The following is a 21998-nucleotide window of genomic DNA, read 5'->3' as shown; positions in this document are numbered from 1 at the left end:
TGCTACCATTTATTTTTCGTGTTGAAAAAGTTGCGTAATTTATATTCATTTGTTATACGAAATGTGGAAGAGAAAATCTAATATCGTCCGGTAAACTTTATTTTTAATATTATAATTTATTATTCAAGAGGAGTCTGGATTGAACTTTTTTTTGTTGCTGATGAAATTAAGATAACACAAAATTTCGAATTTTCCATTCTCTATTATAGTTATAATTTTCATCCTCTACCCCCATTTGTTGGGTAGTCTTAAAGGAATGTATCCATTTTAAATGGTCTCAAGAGGGTTTTTCTCCTTTCTTCCAGAAGACGAAGGTAGATCCAAATTTCAAAACATATTTTGGTCTATATTTTATCAACTTTGTGTAAAGTCCAATTCAGACTTTTCTCAGATAAGCTAGTACAGTAAAATTTCATTTATATGTTTTTACTGGGCATTTGAAGAAAAAACACATACATGAGAAAAACGTATAACTGAAATGACATTTAATAACATGTGACATAGCTTTTGAAGACTATATGGAGAAAACTAATTAAATTAATTTAATAAAATTTTCACAAGAGAAATTTAGACCTTCACAGTTTAGCTCTCTTTGAGTCTCTAATAGAGTACTGAAATTTATAACACATATTCTTGAAGAATGTTAGCTTATTTGTAGAAAATCTTGGTTGCTTAGAGCCAAAGCTGGCTGATATATTACATTTCAAACTCCAATCTAGAAAATTTTACATTGACAACCTTATTCTTTCAGTGTGATTTTCATTTAATAACATGTGATTGTTTTAGAAAAAGTCAGTTATTTCGGACAGCTTGCTGCTAAGGAATAAACCATTCCCTCAAATTGTGATAACTATTCCATTATTTGTTCAGTTACATCATGGTGTGTTACAAAATATTTTACTGTTTTTAAAGCAATAACAGTGTCATTAAAGACACAAGATTCCTGGAGGCAAGCAGGGGCAGCTTCGAATTTCCACGAATTTCAAAGTGGGCCTCGTCTTAACAATGAACACTCACTGTATGTTCGCATTCTTAAAGCCCACTCCCATTTAGTGGAATCGATCGAAACGAAACATCTGCAACTACTCACATCTAGTGGAATCGAACCAAACTGATTCATATTGTAGTTTTAAATGGATCTCATAATAGCTTTAGCACGGTTATATGAAGAGACAGAAAAAGAAGAAACAAATATTCAAAACAAGGAAAGAAAATACTGGATTCATGGGATTTTTTAACTAGAGATAAATCTGAAAATTATTTCATTATCTTTTGAGGATGAAAGAAAATTCCTTTTTTTTTTTTTTTATCTCGTGCTTCCATTAATTTACTTATTTCACTTTACGCATTATCACGGACATAATTGAAGGGTTTTTTGGAAAACCACCATAGTCCAAAAACATAAATTTTCAGGAGAAACAGAAAACTATCCGTCATAGATGTTGTTGACACTTAAGTATGAAATTCATCATGCCATTTCTTCAGGTGTTTTAGAAACTTGGGTAAGCTGAAAGACATAAATTGTCCCATAGAAATACATGTGTAAATGTAGGTAATTACTGTGGACAATGGTGGTTTCAAGAAAAAATGCTCTGTTGTGGGTGAAGTGTGTTTCTCCTTTAATCTTCTGTTTCTTTATTATATCCTGCTTCTTCTTTCGTTGCTTAAGTTTCTTCCATGGGGTTACTTTTTGCAATTGAAGATGGCTCGATAATTAAAGCGTCAGCCGGAACAACGTTATAAGTTACATTTGGTAAAATTTGCAGGAGCTGCAAAAAATGTGTATGCGTACAACGTTGTTCTTATGAGGGTAGCAAACTTTTGAGTGGACGAATTTCATGTACTGCATTGATGGACAGTTGCAAGCCAAGGAGTATAGCAAAGTAACATGACATACAACATTATTACACGGAAACACGCCGAATGAAAATTTTGTAACTTACAACGTTGTTCCAGCCGACTCTTCAATTAATACAACAATTCACGTGCTAAAGTATTTTTCTCTGAGGTGGCTTTTGCCATGTACGTAAGAAGCAGTACTACCAATCTACTACAGTTTAAAATTGTATGGATAAATGTTTCAAGATGTTATAAATGAGATATTTGTGTTACCATCGTCCTGACTGGACAGTGACTTTTTTTTTTTTTTTTTTTTCAAAAAAGTTTTCAGACTATGGTTGTTTTATGAAAACCACTGAAAACTCCCATTCCTATAACATAGACCTATGGTGCTTTTTTTTCTCCTAACTACTAATTTAGTAGATGGCCGCTACCATATGCTCACCACATGCTTAATATCTCAAATTCGCATTTTTTTGGACTATGGTTCTTTTTTTTTAAATAACCCTTTAATTATTATAGAATACTTTTGTGTTTTGTCTTACAATAACAGACAATTCTGGACAAGATTTATTATTTTTCCCTTGTTCTTGTAATTTCCTTTATACATACTATTTCAGCAATTACTTTCAAGAAACAAATTATGTTACCAAAAATGGATGTTGCTCATATGTTTCATCATTAAGACTTCACGAGAACATTTGATCACACCCGAAACAAGAAATTCTGTTCCGGCAGTGAAATAAATATTCTAGCTCATGAATTATATTTGATTCACTTCCGTTCGATGTGCCGCTTTCTGCTATCTTCCATTTAAATATATTGTGAAGAGAATTTCTGTTTGATTTGAATCTGCTAAGAGAGAGCGGGCCTTCACATTTCCATGACAATCCTAATTTCGAGCAAAATTGATTTAGAATGTGTAATCTCCAGGGGTTTGAAGTACGATCTTATAAGTGTAAATATCGTGTAAACGAAAAATGTATAAACAAATTAAAGTAATACTGAAAGTATTGGAATTTTATCAGGACTTCAGAAAAAACGTATAAAAGAAGTTTTACTGTATTCCTTTCTTTTTAACAAAAGAGTAATTGATTATATCATATAAATTATTATTTGTTTTAAAAACGTGCAACTACAAATTAAGGCTTTATCCAGCTTGTATGTAATTTGCTTACCTCTATTGTATTCCAGTAAGCTTGATAACATGAATGGTCTTCTCTGAAGATTGAAGCATTGATTGAGACGTGTTCTCCATTTCAGGTCCAGAATCTAGTGCGTGAAAACAGTGAGTTAAGGAGCATCATTCAGCATGCTGGACTGTCTCTTCCTCACCCATCATCATCTTCATTGTGTTCTTCTCCGCTTCCAAATGGTCACGAAATTGGAACTGAACCAGTGGCGGACGTGAGATCAACACGAGCTGCATCACAACGGCCGGCATCTATGTATGAACCCAGGGAAGGTTTGCTCCGCAGTGGCAGCCAGTCCCCACACATTCATCACTGCATCTCGGCTGCAGGGAACATAGGAAAGTGGGACAAGAATCAGGTAAGGAGTGCTGTTAAATCAGTAAAAGGAAGGGGATATACCCATTCAGCATCAGGTCACTCAAATGGATTTAGTTATCTCTGATCCCAACAAGTAGGATATCTTTACTTCCCATCCCCACTATAAACATAGTGTTTTTTTTTTTTTTTATTTCACTATTAATAATTTCAAGGGAAAAATTGTTCTGGAGCCGGACATCGAACCTGGGACCTTTGACTAAACGCACCAAGGCTCTACCAATTGAGCTACCCAGGAACTCTACCAGACCCTGACTCAATAATAATAATACTTACTTACTTACTGGCTTTTAAGGAACCCGGAGGTTCATTGCTGCCCTCACATAAGCCCGCCATAGGTCCCTATCCTGAGCAAGATTAATCCATTCTCTATCATCATATCCCACCTCCCTCAAATCCATTTTAATATTATCTTCCCATCTACGTCTCGGCCTCCCTAAAGATCTTTTTCCCTCCAACCTCCCAACTAACACTCTATATGCATTTTTGGATTCGCCCATACGTGCTACATGCCGTGCCCATCTCAAACGTCTGGATTTAATGTTCCTAATTATATCAGGTTCCTCTCTCAAAGAGAGAGTACAAGTTTCACAGCCATACAGAACAACCGGTAATATAACTGTTTTATAAATTCTAACTTTCAGATTTTTCGACAGCAGATAATAATAATAATAATAATAATAATAATAATAATAATAATAATAATAATAATATTTGTCTGTAGTATCTTAAGATAATTAAATCATAAAAAAAAACTCTTTAGGATATGTCTCAAGATAATTTGCAAGTCAATACCTATAGGAATATTAAATCCAGACGCTTGAGATGGGCAGGGCATGTAGCACGTATGGGCGAATCCAGAAATGCATATAGAGTGTTAGTTGGGAGACCGGAGGGAAAAAGACCTTTAGGGAGGCCGAGACGTAGATGGGAGGATAATATTAAAATGGATTTGAGGGAGGTGGGGTGTGATAGAGACTGGATTAATCTTGCACAGGATAGGGACCGCTGGCGGGCTTATGTGAGGGCGGCAATGAACCTTCGGGTTCCTTAAAAGCCATTTGTAAGTAAGTAATTATGTCAGGTGAAGAATACAATGCGTGCAGTTCTGTGTTGTGTAACTTTCTCCATTCTCCTGTAACTTCATCCCTCTTAGCCCCAAATATTTTCCTAAGCACCTTATTCTCAAACACCCTTAATCTCTGTTGCTCTCTCAAAGTGAGAGTCCAAGTTTCACAGCCATACAGAACAACCGGTGATATAACTGTTTTATAAATTCTAACTTTCAGATTTTTCGACAGCAGATAATAATAATAATAATAATAATAATAATAATAATAATATTTGTCTGTAGTATCTTAAGATAATTAAATCATAAAAAAAACTCGTTAGGATATGTCTCAAGATAATTTACAAGTCAATACTTATAGTTATTTTGAAGAAATCAACATCTTTTATTTCTTGGTTCAATGCAAGAACTCTGTAACCCACAGAAAACTGAGTAACGTTATTAATATGGATATAAACCTTTCATTTGTAATAACTCTTATTGAGGTTGTTGTATATGCCTAAGTATCCACACCATTATGTACAATATTTACAGTTTTCTTTAATTTTGATTTTCTCAGAACAAGCTATGTGAGGGTTATAGGATTCTTCCACTGAACCACAGCAATACTGTCAGACATAAAAAACATTTACCAAACAGTTGTGGAAAGACATTATTATATACCAACAATCTGCAGTGTCATTATTGACAGTATATAAGAAACATGATATACTCGTATCAATTTATTGCTATATTCTTGTGACATGCATGTGACATTACACTGAGTGTAATGCCAAGGGTAGAAATAGTTGAAAAGAAAAATATTACTTTTGTATATAATGTAGGGGAATTGTTCATCCAAGTACTGGTAAAGTCCATAGCATTGTTTACTTGATGATGTGTTACTAATGCCTTCTGTATCCTTGAAAACAGAAACGTGATCCCTGTATAAATGAATACGACAGTCCAAGTGCTCTGGTACGACCTGTGATGACACAGAGTTTGTACCATTGTTCGAGTCCAGATGGCCTCACAGGTGCGAACAGTGCATTGCCTCCATCAGAAGAGGTGGTGCGTCGCACTGACCAAGTCACTAAACGAATCCAGGAACTCTGGGCTTCCATGCAGGTCTTGGAGACAAGAGATGCTTTTGTTCCTTGTGCAGAAAGGATCAAAGTTGCAGTAGCTGAATTAATCGCCATTTTTCCACAGGTAAGATCTTATTTGTATTTACGAGGGTTGTTCAAAAGGTAATGTCCCATATTTTTTTCTCAGCCATTAATAAAGATGGGTTGTGAAATATCTTATCAAAATGAAAAAGATGTGAACAAGAAAATTACCAAATTTACACAAATTCTAGGAATAATAAACAATACATTAAAAGCTAAATTAGTACAAAAATCTACAAGAATAAAAATATACAATACACTAGCATTACCCTCCCTTTTATACGGAAGCGAGATTTGGTCATTAAAGAAAAAAGACATGAACAGAATCAAAGCAACGGAAATGAAATTTTTCAGGAGGACAGCAGGATATATTCTTTTAGACCGAAAAAGGAATGAAGAAATTTTAGAACAATTAGAAGTAGAGTCAGTAGAAGAAAAAATCAGCAGATACAAATTCAATTGGCTAGATCATGTAAGAAGAATGGAAAATTCAAGAATCCCAAAAATTATGATGCAATATAAACCTATATAAACCTAGAGGACATCGTCGACCAGGAAGACCTTTAAGAAGACTGCTAGATGGGGCCGAAACAGGTCTACAGAGGCCTAATTCGTGAAGGATGATGATGATGATGATGATTAATAAAGATAGAAAAGTGCACTTTTGAGGGCTTGAAATCTAATGTTTCTCCTGCATATGTAACGAGTTTCAAGTCATTCCGACAGATGGTGGAGCTGTAGTGAACTGTTAAAATGGCGTCTGTTGCAGACTCCTGTTACAAGCAGCGAGCAGTAATAGAATTTTTGGCTCTCGAAAACGAAAGTGTGTTATACATCCATAAACATTTGTATGCGATGTGCTGTAGTCTTGAGCGGTGCTTAGAGAGTTCGGGGTCAAGAAGTGCAGAAACTGAGCTCTGAGATCTCCTTCGTGCTGGATGCCCTGTCATAACCAACACTTCACACATGATGTATCGCGTGAATGTCATTATTCGTGCAGATCAACATATCATAACACAACAGATGACCTTGCAGCCAGGGGCGGCCCGTCCTTACGTGCTACAGTACAATGATAATTTTTGCTCAAATAATGTATTTGCAATACCGTAGTATTTGATCTGCCATTTGACAATTTCCCGTGGTTATGTTAATGACGCAAAGCTGATGAGCAAAGGCTGACGACAGCGGAAATGAGGTTCATGAGACGAACAGCGGGATGCTCTTTGCTGGAACACCGTAAAAATGTGGATATATTGCTGGAACTCAAAATGGATCCTATAGTTAATTTTCTTCAACAATATCGACTTCAGTGGAAAAAACATGTCGAAAGGATGGATCACACTAGATGGCCTAAACAGATTCTTACTTATGTACCAAGAGGAAAGAGGAAATTGGGAAGACCACGAAAGCGCTGGCATGAGACCGTAACAGATCTTGTAGGGTCTAATACCTGAGAGTTGTGATGATGATGATGATGATCATGACGCGTTATAGAGTGTTTAGTCTTCGCTCTTCGCTCTTTGGTGCCTCAGGCAGTACGTTGTGCTACTCAAAGCTCTACATGAATGTAGACAACTAATGCGCTTGTGCGAAGCTGAAATCACTGCTCTGATTGGCTATTTTTACGCGGGGAAGTGCTGTAGTCAGCTTCAGCACAACACAGCTTGGAGATTACAAAAGTAAAGCTTAACGAAAGAATGCTTGTTTGTGGAAGAACTCGGAACTATTTATAATATGTTTGGTAATTCAAGTGTCCGACTGCTGCTGCCATCTATCTGGTTTTTGAAGTTCCTTCTGAATCAGTCAGTCTAGAAAATTGAAGCCAAGGAATTATGTGACAGTATAATTCAGGAAACTACTTATCGTTTCAGTCTTTAAGCTACCTAGACGCAACAAAATTGTTAAACAGCAAATTTTTTGACAATTTTTCGCATAATTTTCCTGAACGCGAACTTGAAGTTGCTGTCAACAGCTATACTGTACTGAACAAAAGAGTGTTAAAGACACAACTTGGAGTTCTATATGGAAGACCTGACTTCCGAAATATAGATGGAGCTGTTCAATTGTTACAATACATAACATAGCTCCAACAATTCACAGGATCCATTCTGTAAAGTAACGAAGTTGTTAAATATTTTGGTTACAACACCAATGACCACTGTTGAGCCAGAAAGATGTTTTTCTTTCTTTAAACGCATAAAAACGTTTTTAAGGAAAAGTATGTCCCAGGATCGCCTCATTGCTCTTGCAATACTGTCGATAGAAAAGAGTATGAAGAGTATGATGTCCAAGATGAAGGGTTTAACATCAGGGGTAATTGACAGGTTCTGCAGTAGGAAGGAACGTCGTATGGACTTCATATTTTGTCACTAGGCGAGTCTCAAATTAAGATAAATACATATAAGTGTATACAGTAGGCCGATATAGAGATTGTTGCACACTCATTATTTTGACCACCAGCCGCTACTGCTTGCAGCTGTCAGTAAGCATTGGAAGTGTTTGTTCAATTATTAAGTCTTTCAGATAATCAAAAGTCTGCTCAAAATGGGTTCCATGAAGTCTCACCATAGATCACAAGCTGCAGAAGAAACCCATTTCTTCTGAATTATTAGTGTTTTGAAGTTAAAGGTGAGGCCTGTCTCAGATTGTTACAGGTAACGAAACTTGGATGCATCATTTTGAGCCAGAGATAAAAAAGGCAGTCATTGGAGTGGTATCATCCTCAATTGCCCTGAAAGAAGAAATTCAAGACAGCCCCCTCTGCAGGAAAAGTCATGGTTACTGTCTTCTGGGATTGTGAAGGAGTCATTATTGTGAATGTGATGCCAAGAGGAGCAACCATTTAATCAGAGGTGTACATCAACACTGAACAATTCAAGAAACGTTTCTGGCGAGTTTTCCCTGTCAAAAATCCAGCAGGAATGTGCGCCAGCATGACAATGCACTCCCTCACAAATCTGGGAACCCAGGAACACATCACCAAAATGGATTGATCTGTGCTGCCCAGTCCATCCTACAGCCCAGTTCTGCCACCATCAGACTTCCACCATTTTGGGTCTCTTAAAGATACTTTGCGTGGAATTTATTTTGAAAGTGACAATGTCATAATTGATGCAGTGAGGAAGTAGCTACACATGCAGGACAAGAACTACTGGGTGTTCATTTCAAAGTGTGTCATGACGTCACTGTTGTGAGTCAGCGATTTGAAGCGAGTTTCAGCTTTTATGTCAGAGAAGTGGCGTTCAATCTGAACTTGAGAACGTGTATGGTATAACGTCTTAGCAACAGATGGCGGTCTGTACTGTCTGTGTACTACCATAACCTCTTTCGAACTGTGTTTTGCGCGGGCACGTCGTACGCAGGGTATTTGTTATCATCGGTTGTGTATGGCAACATTCCACAACACAAATCAAATGCTCTGTGTCCATGTTGACTGTCGAAGTTAATGTCAACAAATACGTAAGTAATCGTCTTAACCCTCTCCCCATATCCCGACAGTAAGAAAAAACCCACCTCAGTACATGTTTCCAAATAGTTCACATTCCTGCCACTACCGGCATTACCATACGTATCGGTAAGTACTCTGCAGAATGAACGCCGTACTTGCTAGGCAACTTCTCTGACACATAGGTAATACACCTCTGCGGAAGTGTAGGAAGATTGAATTCTCTAGGCTCATCGACTAGCCACATGACGGCATACAGCGAGCCATGACACACTTTGAACTGAACACCCAGTAGTACTGGCAAGGAATACATGCACTTGTTCCATGCTGATGTAAGGTCGTTAATGTATAACGTGATGGAGACTTTAGATTTGTTGGGATGCCACAGGGGAACTGGAGCTTCCTGAAGAAAACCCCTGTGTTACCTGGACCACAGGCTTGCCCAACACAAGTTCTAAATTGGGGGTATACCGGGGATCGAACCCAGGTCCACAGGATTATAAGTTCAGTGCTCTAGCCACGAGACCAACGTGGCGGCACTGAAATTCTAAATATTTACTTTGTGATAATGTGCAAAGAATAACAAGGTGTGTTGCTTGAATATCATATAAATGAAGTGATAAAATATACTGTGCCTTTTCATAAACTTACAGTGACTTTTTCATGTTTCAATTGCCCCTTTTTTCTGCTTATTGTACCTTTTTTTGACTGTATTCAAGTATTACATAGGTTGGATAAAAAGTAATGGCAACACTGCTGTCACGTGACGATGGTGCGTTCGAGAGTTGCCAGCTGTATGGACATGAACAAGGACTGTTAGATGAGTTAGTGTAGCCAGCGGCGACAGTACTCTGTCAATCTACTGCAGTGTGTAGAACGTTGACTTTCATAGGGATAGTGCAAGCGCCCTAAGACCATGTTTACAAAACTAGAGCAACGTTCCTGGATCAAAATTGAAGTGGAACAAGGTCGTAGTGCACAAGAATGTTTTCAGGGACTGCGTGAAGCATGTGGCAATGTAGCGTTGCTATATCGCACAGTGGCACGATGGGTTAAAGCGTTTCGGGAAGACCTTGTTGGAAGTGCTGTGAAGGTGATGTTCATTGTGGCGTATGACATTAATGGGGTAATACTGCAACATGCTGTACCTCCAAGGCAGACGGTAAACGCAGACTACTACTGCAGGTTCCCGCAGCACCACTTTCGCCCAGCCCTCAGGAGAAAACGACGACACTTGGGGGTACAGAACCCCATCATTCTTCATGATAATGCTAAGAGTCATACCGCTGCTGCTGTCAAGGACCTCTTGCATCACTGGCAATGGGAGGTTCTGGAACATCTTCCGTACTCACCCGATATGATCCATGCGATTACGATCTTTTCACCAAAGTGAAAGAACCACTGCGAGGGACCCGGTACAATACCAGAGATGAACTTATCCGTGCTTTAGGGCGGTCAATACGGAACATCAACAAAGATAGACGTGCTGATGGTGTACGACGCCTTCCAAACATTTGGCAAAAGGTAATAAAGAAGGTACGTAAATGTTGTACTCCTGTGAATAAAGCCTTGTCAGAAATATCGAACTGTTGCCATTACTTTTTATCCAAGCCAACTATAAAATGCCTCAACATCCGGGCTCTATTAATAAGTATGCTAATGTATTAATTATTGTTGTATGCTGGTCTCCGTGGTTGTTCCCCTCTGGCATGTAGTCGAGGTGGGGAGGGGAAACTGGAGTGACGAGACAAGATGGCTGTGGTTTGTGGGTGGGGTGATGCGAAACTGTGGTGAAGTTTAAAGGAAAGACTGTTTTAAAGTGACATTAGTTTATTACAGAAATAACAACAAAAGTATAACAGTGGTTCGCTCCTAGTTCTGTGGTAGGGGCAATAGGGGAGTCGTGATAGACATTGATAATTTAGAAATTCATCCTGAGGCTTCGATGAGGGGAGAGTTATGATGGACAATAGTAAAGCAAGATTTGAGTTTAAGGGAGGTAGGGGTAACGGGAGTGCCTGGGGAAAATCGGCTTGCTCTCACGTGTGTTGTGGGAGGGGGCAGGATGACGAGAGCGATGGAATCAGGCTGCGGGTTGATTCTCTAGGTCGAAGGATCTAACACAGCGTACTGTGCGACTTATCGACATTTGAGAACACACCCCTTTGGATTCGGAGGATCAACACAGCGCACTATGCGACTTATCGACTCCAAGAGGGGGAGGAATGGTGGCCTCTAGCATTCGGAGGATCAACACAGCGTACTATGCGACTTACCAACGCTAGAGGGGGGGGGGGGTTTGGTGGCCTCTAGCATTCGGAGGATCAACACAGCGTACTATGCGACTTACCGACACTAGAGGGGAGGGGGAGTTCAGGAGAGGACTGAGGTTTATGAACAAGCCGGGATAAGTGGGGAGTCGAAGTCAGGAAGAGAAGTGGGTGGATTGGAGGTGGTGATGAGACTAGTAGAGAGACGAGAATAACATGAGTTTAGGATACGTAAGAAGTGAGGAAGATTCGACTGGTGTAAGAAAGAATGCAGGAGACAGGGGCGCAGCTTGGCTCCCTGTTCCCGGAGTGGTGGCCGTGTGTAGACACGTCCGAACAAAAGACAACCATGGCGTAGGCCTGGTTGGAAGACTGCTGCCAGTGGCGGAGGACGCGTTAGAGCTACCTCTTTGCCATCTGGCGAACGAGTGTCTGAAGTCGCGGAGATGCGGTATATTTATACCCCTCGGAACAGTGGTGGTTGAGGACGCTGTTGACGTCACAGTGCCTGGGGGTATTTCTACTGCCAACGTCACTCGTTGCCGCGCGATCTTTGCTTTCTCCCTCACAAGAGGGGAAAAAAGCGAGCCAACCTGCTTTCTGAGAGATAGAGAGCAGCGACTCTCGTTTGCGCGGGTAGGTTTGAACCGTTTAAAGTAGGACGCATGGGCATCGAGATTTGATATACACAACATTATCATTAATATTTGTTTTGATATACATTTTTATTTGCAGAATCCATCAGATGAGAGTATTCACACTGCTTTGCGTCAAATGAACAGCAACACTCTTAGTCTACAGTTGGAATGTGCAGGGTTGCAGAGATGTGCAGCAGATGGGCCAGAACAGGCTTACTACCTTCAACAGGTCCGCTCATGTGCGTATGACATTGCCAAGGCAACAAAGCAACTCGTAACCAAGTTCCAGTACTAGTGTCATTTGTTCCCAAACAGAACGTCACCACATGAGAATAGAGAGAACAATTAAGTTATGAATATTTTTTGTACCTTGATGTACTCTTTGTTAGAGCATGAGATATCCTTGCGTGCAAGACTGATGTTTCTGTGAAGATATGCTGTTACAGAGCAATATAATATATGTTGGAATAATGCTTTTATCTTCATTAGAGTTATTGCCCAAGAGGAATTTGTGATTCCAAATGTGTAACAGTTCCCAAGTGAAGGTAAAAGCACTTATTAGTATGTAGATAAACTGAAACATGAATCGTTGTGTTCAGACTTTTTTTAAGAATGGTGATTTTTTTTAAGAGCAAATTCTTATGCAATTTAATTAGAGAACATATCTGCTCAAACAATTGAAGATCAGTATTTCTCAATTATTATAGAATCCTTGATACATCATTCTGAATCTGATGAGGAGTAGAGCAGTGTTACTCAACAAAATAAGAATAGCTTCTTAGAATTACGGAATTGTTAAATTTAGTATATTGGAATAATAAATCTGTTTGAAAAGGCTAGGAAAACAAAAAACATATTTTATAAAATCTAATAATTCAGGAATTTATAGGATTTGTTTTCAGTAATTAAAAAAGAACTTGTTGAATGAAGTTTGTGGTCCTATATCTTTGAAATAACACATAAGTTATTGTATTTAATCCTCTTCGAATGTTAATGTCATAAATAATAGCGTATATTCCCGGATCTAGTTATAGCCCTTTCTTATTACCACAGATAGTTTTCCTTTGTACAATGGCAGAAGAAAATAGTTAATGAAACATACACATTTAATAGGTACTCTCTCTGTTGTATTGTTTCAGATTAAATTGAGATGCCTTAAATTTACATATCTATACTTAAATACATTTATGAGAGTCTGTTGTATTTGTTAATATTCATAGATCTTGTTCGTTTTTAAGATGTTTATAGATTTCGTATATGTATACATTTAGTATATTATTATTATTCTATCAGAAATGTAAATATAGAAAGAAGGCAGATGCATGCGATTGGTTAGTGTAAAATTGAAGATGTTATGATCATTCAGAGGTTCCTAGTGTAGCTGTGTATTTTTTTTAGTTGGTTATTTAACGACGCTGTATCAAGTACTAGGTTATTTAGCATCGATGAGATTGGTGATAGCGAGATGGTATTTGACGAGATGAGGCCAAGTATTCGCCATAGATTACCTGGCATTCGCCTTACGATTGGGAAAACCCTCGGAAAAAACCCAACCAGGTAATCAGCCCAAGCGGGGATCGAACCTGTGCCCGAGCGCAACTTCAGACCGGCAAGCAAGCATCTTAACTGACTGAGCCATGCCGATGGCTTGTAGCTGTCTATTATGAAATAAATTCAATATGTTTGTCATTGGATCCGATATTCACAGGTTGAAACCCTGTGAAGGGCAGTGAAATTCTTTGAAATTGACATAAAGTTGCTAGGCCCATATCACAGATTTATACTGCTTACCGGTAATTGAACTCTATCCCTCAATGAGCATCACTAGCCAATTTTCCGATAATTTCTTGCTATGTCAAAATTGAGCTCTTTTAATCATGTAGGACTTGAGGCTTTCCCGGCGTTTGATGTAGAATAACTCTTCTCGGGTTCTCAGCCAGGTGAGTTGGAGATTTGCTTCCAAGCTTTCGACGGCTAGCTCTGCCATCTTCTTCAGGCATCACGGTGTTCCGAATTCCACTGATGACGTCATCGATGCTCCACCGGTGTCGCACTGGTGCCATCAGCTTGCAGTGGTGGTGGCAGTCTCCATCAGCCACCATCAGTGAATCTGATTGGTTCTTGTATAGGGCGGGAATTAGCAGACGAATGACATCATGCACTGTTGTGTCATGGCGGTGTGTTCTGCTTTAGTTCTGCTGTATTGTTTGTAATGAGCACAACGTAAAAACAATATGTTAATGGCTTATGAGCGAACATGTCAACGGACCAGTTATTACTACTAGTTCAAGAAATAAGTTGTTTATGATCTCTTTTCTTTGAACGAGATGGCAGTACGGAAATTTCGCAAAATTTTCCTAGTGTAGCACAGATAACAACTTACACAGTCGCCATGACAGCCATCGATCCTTCCAGCAGTTTTGTTCCTATTCCTCTGCAGCGTGATGTCATTGTTGTCTACCGATCCGGTGAGTTTCAGAATACGCTGAGAGCTAGCTGTCGAAAGCTTGGAAGCAAATCTCCAGCTCACCTGGCTGAGAACCCGAGAAGAGTTATTATTTTAATCATCATCACGTATTCTATTTTTAGTGTTAATAAGTTCTTCTTTATAAGTGAAATTCTGCACACTTCAGACTACCAGAGACCAGAAGGCCTAAATTGTCCATACCATCTAATATGAGATAAATGTAACAATTGCATTAAAATACTAGGGAAATTATTTTACATTACTTTAAATGTAGTTTCCTTTCAGTTGCATAATACACTGACACTTTTTTTATGCCGCAGGGTTTTCATTTGCCATATTGCCTGTGCAGCTAGCGTGTTTCCTGCCAGCTTCCACTAACGAATGCCTTGCCATACAGTGACAGTTGCGAGTTATTTTATCATCTGCACTTGTGTGTGAAGGTTGCATTAGTCTCGTGCGCACGCGCGCGTGTGTGTGTGTGTGCGGGTGTTTTTTTACAGAAGAAGAATAAAAATTAGACGAGATAGGACAGAGACTAGAGCATCCCCTGCAAAAAAAAAATCTTTTAAGCGTTTGGTGCAGGAAGCAGAAATAAGTTACGAGTCTGCTCATCAAGCAACAAAATTACTTAAAGTAAAGCCATACAGAATTCCAGTATTTCAAAAGTTAAATGAACAAGATCGCACTGAGAGGTTGCATTTTTGTAATTGGGTTTTAGAGAAAGTAAATTCCGAGAAAAATTGATCTGACATTAATTTATTTTTCTGATGAGACCTATTTTCATTTAAATGGACATGTATCCTCACAAAATCATTGGTATTACAGTCAGGAGAAACCCGATCTTGCACTCGAAACACTTTTGTACAGTGAAACAATAGGCGTGTGGTGTGCAGTGAATGGACACAGAATAATTGAAGCATCGGCTGGAACAACGTTATAAGTTACATTTGGTAAAATTTACAGGAGCTGCAAAAATGTGTACGCGTACAACGTTCTTATGAGGGCGGCAAACTTTTGAGTGGACAAATTTCACGTACTGCATTGATGGACAGTTGCAAGCCAAGGAGTATAGCAAGGTAACATGACATACAACATTATTACACAGAAACACGCCGAATGAAAATTTTGTAACTTACAATGTTGTTCCAGCCGACACTTCAATTATTGAGCTTATTTTCACTCAGGGCACAGTTACCAGTGAACGTTATGTGAATGAAATCCTTGATCCACTTTTAGATGGACTGACTTATGGAGGACGTTCCTCAGTATATTTCCAGCAAGACCCTGCTCTGCCCATACTGCCGAAGAATCCATGAGAGAATTGCGTCGAATTTTCGGAAGGAGAACTATCAGTAAAAATTTATGGACCCCACGAAGTCCAGATTTAACACCATGCGATTTCTGTCTTTTGGGGGGCGGGGGGGGAGGCACTTAAAAATAAGGTTTATGCAAAAAACCTGCATACAATAATGAGCTTAAAGACTACCGGGTGTTCAGTTCAAAGTGTGTCATGGCTCACTGTATGCCGTCACGTGGCTAGTCGATGAGCCTAGAGAATTCAATCTTCCTACACTTCCGCAGAGGTATATTACTTATCTGCCAGAGAAGTTGCCTAGCAAGTACGGCATTCATTCAGAAGAGTACTTACCGATACGTACGGTGACGCCGGTAGTGGCAGGATTGTGAACTGTTTCGAAACCTGTGTAGTCTAATTTCACCCAGTAAATTTAATGAAGGTGGGGCAGCTATATTACAAGATCTTAATAAAAACCACCATATAGTTATTCTTGGTATAAATCCCATGGTTCTATATGATTTATACCATATATTTCTACTTATGGTATATCTAACATGCCTTTATTTTTAGGTTATAAATCCTGAGGTGAGTTTTTTCTTACTGTCGGGATATGGGGAGAGGGTTAAGACGATTACTTACGCATTTTTTGACATTAACTTCGGCGGTCAACATGGACACGGGGCATTTGATTTGTATTGTGGAATGTTACCGTACGCAACCGATGATAACAAATACCCTGCGTACAACTTGCCCGCGCAAAACACAGTTCGAAAGAGGTTATGGTAGCACACAGACCGTACAGACCGCCATCTGTTGCTACGACGTTCAAGTTATACTGTACACGTTCTGAAGTTCAGGTTGAACGCCTTGATTAATAGGCAACTTCTCTGACACAAATTTGAAACTCGCTTCAAATCGCTGACTCATCAACAGTGACGTCATGACACACTTTGAAATGAACACCCAGTATATAAGAGCTGAAATCGAATCAATCAGTGAAGCAGAACTTCTTAAATTAATTAACAATTTCATGAGAAGGTGTCAACAGTGTGTAGCAGTTGGTGGGGGACATTTTCAACACCTACTTTGACCTGGATAAGTACAGTAAATGTTTCAGTGCCGGCACACCAGATGGCTGCTTGGCCGCATGGCCGCAAATAAGCTCCTAGTGGCAGGCGATGGGAAAATGAAAACCACGTGGCTCAACAATCTTGTAATCTCATACAATATTTTATCACAAAATTATAATTTACACTGGCACTTATATACTAAATGTTGAATGCCTAGAATATTGAATATCATATTTTGAAAGTGATTAATTTGTCGAGTAATTGTCACAATTTCTAATTATGAAAAATATAAAATGAAATATTGTTTATAGACATGTTACATAAAATTAAGATATAAATTTGTTAATGTTGTATTATTTAATCTTATATATTACAGATTTCTTCCCTTAGAGCGCACTTTTCAAAGAAGACACGATTATAAAACTATTTTCCACGTATTTAATTTTATTTTAATTCTTGTTAATCACAAAATACCCTTTAAGACTTGCTAGAATGACTTAAAACAAAATGTTGAGAAACACTGCTCTGTGAAATATATAATTCGTTAGGAAAACTGTAACATACAGGTGCATACTACACTGATATATACCTTAGTAAGTTTTCATAGCAAAACTATTTCTAAAAATGATTGTCTTCTATTTTGAGAAGCAAAATTTCATATCATTGTCACCGAAAGGTGCAAATATTCATGTTGTGTTTTATATCTGGGCCTTGTTCACGAAGCTTTTATGCTAGGAGCACTAGTATTCATTTTGTTTTCATCAGTTAATTATGTGATCAGAAATTATTATAAATTTAAATTGTTTTTTATGTACTATACTTTCATACATCCCCTAAAATGGAAAAAGTAAAAGAAATTCATTGCATGGTAAAACAAATTCAAATGCTAAATAAAAAAGTGGTCTTCCAATGGATCCCGGCCCACTGTGGACTGAACGGTAACGAGAAAACAGATATGTTAGCAAAGAAAGGAACTTATATCAACTTAAAAACAAATTTCAAGTTCCCATATCAATCAATAAAGTGAGTCATAAAAAGAATAAGTTACAGCGAACAGGCAAAACATCAAAATTCAAAATGGAAAGAATCATTCAAAGATCCAAAACTAATTCCTGATCTACCTCGAAAATCTGCCGTGGCCATGTTTAGATTGATTACTGGTCATGATTGCCTCAGTAAACACCTTCATTGTATTGGAGTACTGAATTCACCTAAATGCTTACTGTGCCCCAGAGAAGAGGACACGGAGATGGAGCACCTGGCTAATTGTGAAACTCTTAGGACATTTGTGGACCTTCCATCAAAATATTGGGAAGCAAGAAGGATGATGACTTCATTGTTAAATCCAGAGCATTAGATACACACACACACACTTTCATTTGTTTATTAGGATTTTGTTTCACATAATAATAATACTAGAAACTGTTACCAACATTGTAATCATTTGGTGAATATAATTTATTATAATATGTAATAGATTATATGTTTTTTTTTTAACTAGCGAGTTCGTGGAACAGGGCCCTCACTAACATAGATTAAATATGTATGTGCCCAAATTATAACAAATTTAAAGGGATATTGCTTCTTGAAATTTCACTATTTTGATGTTAGATCAAAATTTCAATGAACCTTGCTGCATTTGTTGCAGTTTTATTTTAATGACGTTCTGTTATAACATCCAGTTCAATAATTGAATTACTAGATGTCTGACTTCGAGATAAGTCAAAGTGAAATTCTCTGAAATGCCTGTACATCATTATTAGGAATATAACTCTACAATTTAATTATATTGCTGTATGCTGAAGTCATTCTGGACAAAATAACAGTGAGATGAATGAAACTATTAAATCAGTATTTATTATTGTAGAGTAGCATTTGGACCTGTTAAACAAATATTTTCTTAGTCTACTGTTCTCTTAGAATTGTTATTAACTTGTATTAATTCCGTTTGTCACTGCAGTACCGGTAGCTTTTTTATTGAACTGGATGGTGTAAATTATTATATAGTATGATTAGCTGTTAAATTTGATGATGTTTTGTTAGAAATACGAATATAACTATGAAGTAAAAAGTTAAATTTATATACCATATTTACACTAATGAACAATACTTTACTGCCATCATGCTTACTATAATGACATTTAATCACACTCTTCATTTATAGTTTGTAAATCCCCATTTTGTATTTTGTTCGTAGTATATATAACTAAATTAAAAGTCGTGTTCTGTACAGAGTGTCTGAAATGTTTGGAATCGGTGGCTTTAAATAACAGACTGTTTTCATATAAGTTATTTAAATACAGATAAATTCTCATTTACTTTCATTGTACGTTTACGTAATCTAAACTTGACTTTGTTATATCTTTATAATGGACAGGCATTACTCCATTTCATACTTTTATTCTTGAAGAAACTATGTAGTTTTGGATATTATATTCTCGCAAATTATTATACATGAGGATTGAGGGACAATACGAATGTAAGGTTTGTATAGCCGTGAAATGTATTTAAAAAAAAAACAATACAGCAATTTCAAATTATCCATGCTCATATTATCAAAAAATGAAACTATGACTACAGTAAAATGTTATAACGAAATTATTTTCTGTTCTTACATTTTCCCATATAATTTAATGTTAAAACGTTTAAAAATATTTCAGTTTAACGAAAAATCAGTAGGCCTATAATGAAATAAAAATTTCGCTCCCTTGCTAAAAAACATACTACTTTTTAGCGAAGAATATTTAAAAAAAAAATTGTGTTAAATTCTTTAGCAAGTACGGACATAATATTTTATATTGTAATAATACTGTTTGCAATATTGTATAGTGATCATGTGATCATTAAATATTTAGTCAATGTGGTATGTCTAGTATGATGCAGGTGTCTCTGAATTTTGTGTTAGTTTTTTCATGCAGTTGTTCCCTTGTTCTCCCCATTTATGCAGAATTTACGATCTAAGTAGAGATAAATGATTGAACTTGCTTTTTTTTTTTTTTTTTTTTCCCCCTTTAGAAAAATAACATGTTTCGAATAATAAAATTTCATTATAACGAAGTAATTTCGGAAGTCCTTACGATTTCGTTGTTATACTGACATTTTACTGTATTTCCAATTATCTGTGCCCAAGTTATTTGTGAAAAAATAGTACAGCAGTTTTAGATTATCTATGCCCAAGTTTACTATTGTCGGTATGTGATTCTACATATTTTTATTTATGTTTGAAAAAGAAAGGAAAACAAAGATGTAGCACTAAATGTACCATTGTGAATGAAGCTTGCCATATTTCTTCTCTTTATTATTATACTAGCCGTACCCGTGCGCTCCGCTGCACCTGTTAGAAATAAATATAAAGTAATTACATAATTAAAATAGGACGTTTGATCCAGGAAACATTTGTGTTTGATAGAAGGATAAATCGTTTAATATGTTACTTAATTTAAATTGTATTTAAATAATTAAAATGCGATCATTTTGGTCCAGAGAGCACTTAGAAGTTACTGTAATAACATCACAGCATTATGTCCATCTAGAAAAACTACACTTTCCAATGATGAAATAATAATTAATTATACAAATCGGTTAATTTAGCTTCCGATATTATTTCATACAAACACATAAACATTGTCTGTAGGCTAAGTTTAATAGCTTTCGATTGTTGCTGTCCAAGGCCCCTTTTTCGATTGTTGTTCGACGAAGTCATTTGTTATTTCATTGCACCGTCTTAGATGGCGTTATTTTAATTTTAAAACTTATTTATCTCATTAAATATCAGTCCTATCAAAATTTTGTGAAGAATAAAACTTATCGGAAATCATTTTTAAAGAAACTTTTGTTATGTAACATTTTTCACAAAAATCAATAATAAGCGAGATATTTCGATTTATTTAATTCAGGCCCCCTTATAACCCCCCTTTTAAATAATGTATTTTGAATGCCATATAGCCTAAAATCTAAGTTACAACGAACTTAATTTATATTCCAATTTTCATATAAATCGGTTCAGCCATTATCGTGTGAAAAGGTAACAAACATGCAGACAGACATACAAACAAAAATTTCAAAAATGCGATTTTCAGTTTCAGGGTGGTTAATTATATATGTTAGGATCAATTATTTTTGGAAAATCGAAAATTACCAGAAAAATTTCGGCTACAGATTTATTATTTATTATTAGTATAGATTATTATTATTATTATTATTATTATTATTATTATTATTATTATTATTATTATTAGTGGCAACCATTGAAATGAGCTTGCCAATGAAGTGGCTATTATAGCAGTGTTATTGCAATTTGGAATATTACTTTATAATTTTTTTCTTAATAAATTATATTGTGCCTGTAAATGCTTTTCATCCTGTAATTTTTAACTCTCCTGTTAGCTACTTATTGTTATAAATTAGAATCCATTACATTCAGTAATTTCCTCATTCATGTTAGTGTAAAATGTCATCTTACATTTACACAGTACTGAATTTGTCTTAGCCATCGTTTTCAGACCATTCATACACTCTGCATTTTATTGTATTAAAATGGTTGGAGAGACAGTTTGAGGATGACAAAGCTAGCAGAGGTTTCCAATTGTGCCAAAAATGTTTTGTAGTTCATGTTGCTGGATGAAGTATGTCATCCGTGCATGATGTGTGTATTTTGTGCATGAGGAATCGCAGATGCGAACATTTTTCCAAATACTAATTTTACTTGAAAATTTTTGTCATGGCAGTTGGGATTGATTGAACCTAGACTTGAATGTTCTTTCCCTTAAGACCAGAAAATATAGCATTTCATAAGGTAGCTGCAATATTATTAGCAAGCTGACGAGAGATCTTTCTTAATCTTAGAAATTTTTTTTTATAATGATGGTCACGTGAAACGGAAGTCTAGGTGCAGCTCCATTATGGCAAAACATTTCGTTCAAGCCAAATATGGTTTTCTACAAATAATGTAACAAAAAAATCGACGGAAGATGTGGATCATTTACTGTATTTATTTACATGACTTTATTTCTATCTACAGTACTTTCAGTGATTTGATATCATGTTTACTGTCTTTTGTATTCTACTTAACCTCCCCTTCTGTCCAACTTGCACACCACTGTGGGTAGAGAAGGGGGATTTATTTCATCATACACTAGATATCTCACAACTGTGGGCCTAGTAGTGGGACCAGCATAACTCAGGGCC

At 36.9% G+C, this 21998-nt stretch overlaps 1 protein-coding gene across 3 annotated transcripts in view; it reads left to right on the top strand.

The window, feature by feature from the left end:
- Nucleotides 1-16840, top strand: part of Git (ARF GTPase-activating protein GIT1) — a 33731-nt gene extending 16891 nt beyond the window's left edge. For 2 of the 3 annotated variants that reach the window (XM_069846845.1, XM_069846843.1), the window contains 3 exons: nt 3103-3390; nt 5389-5667; nt 12075-16840. In XM_069846845.1, the coding sequence (XP_069702946.1) occupies nt 3103-3390; nt 5389-5667; nt 12075-12272 (765 nt within the window). In that variant the 3' untranslated portion in view covers nt 12273-16840. Of the gene's footprint in view, nt 1-3102; nt 3391-5388; nt 5668-8268; nt 8874-12074 lie in introns of those variants that run through there. The other variant, XM_069846844.1, reaches the window with a different exon arrangement.
- The last annotated feature ends 5158 nt before the right edge of the window (nt 16841-21998 follow it).

This window comes from Periplaneta americana, chromosome 15 (genome assembly GCF_040183065.1).
Source record: "Periplaneta americana isolate PAMFEO1 chromosome 15, P.americana_PAMFEO1_priV1, whole genome shotgun sequence".
In the NCBI taxonomy this organism is placed as follows: Eukaryota; Metazoa; Arthropoda; class Insecta; order Blattodea; family Blattidae; genus Periplaneta; species Periplaneta americana.
The sequence above is the reverse complement of the archived record's forward strand: the minus strand, read 5'-3'. Positions and strand labels throughout refer to the sequence as shown.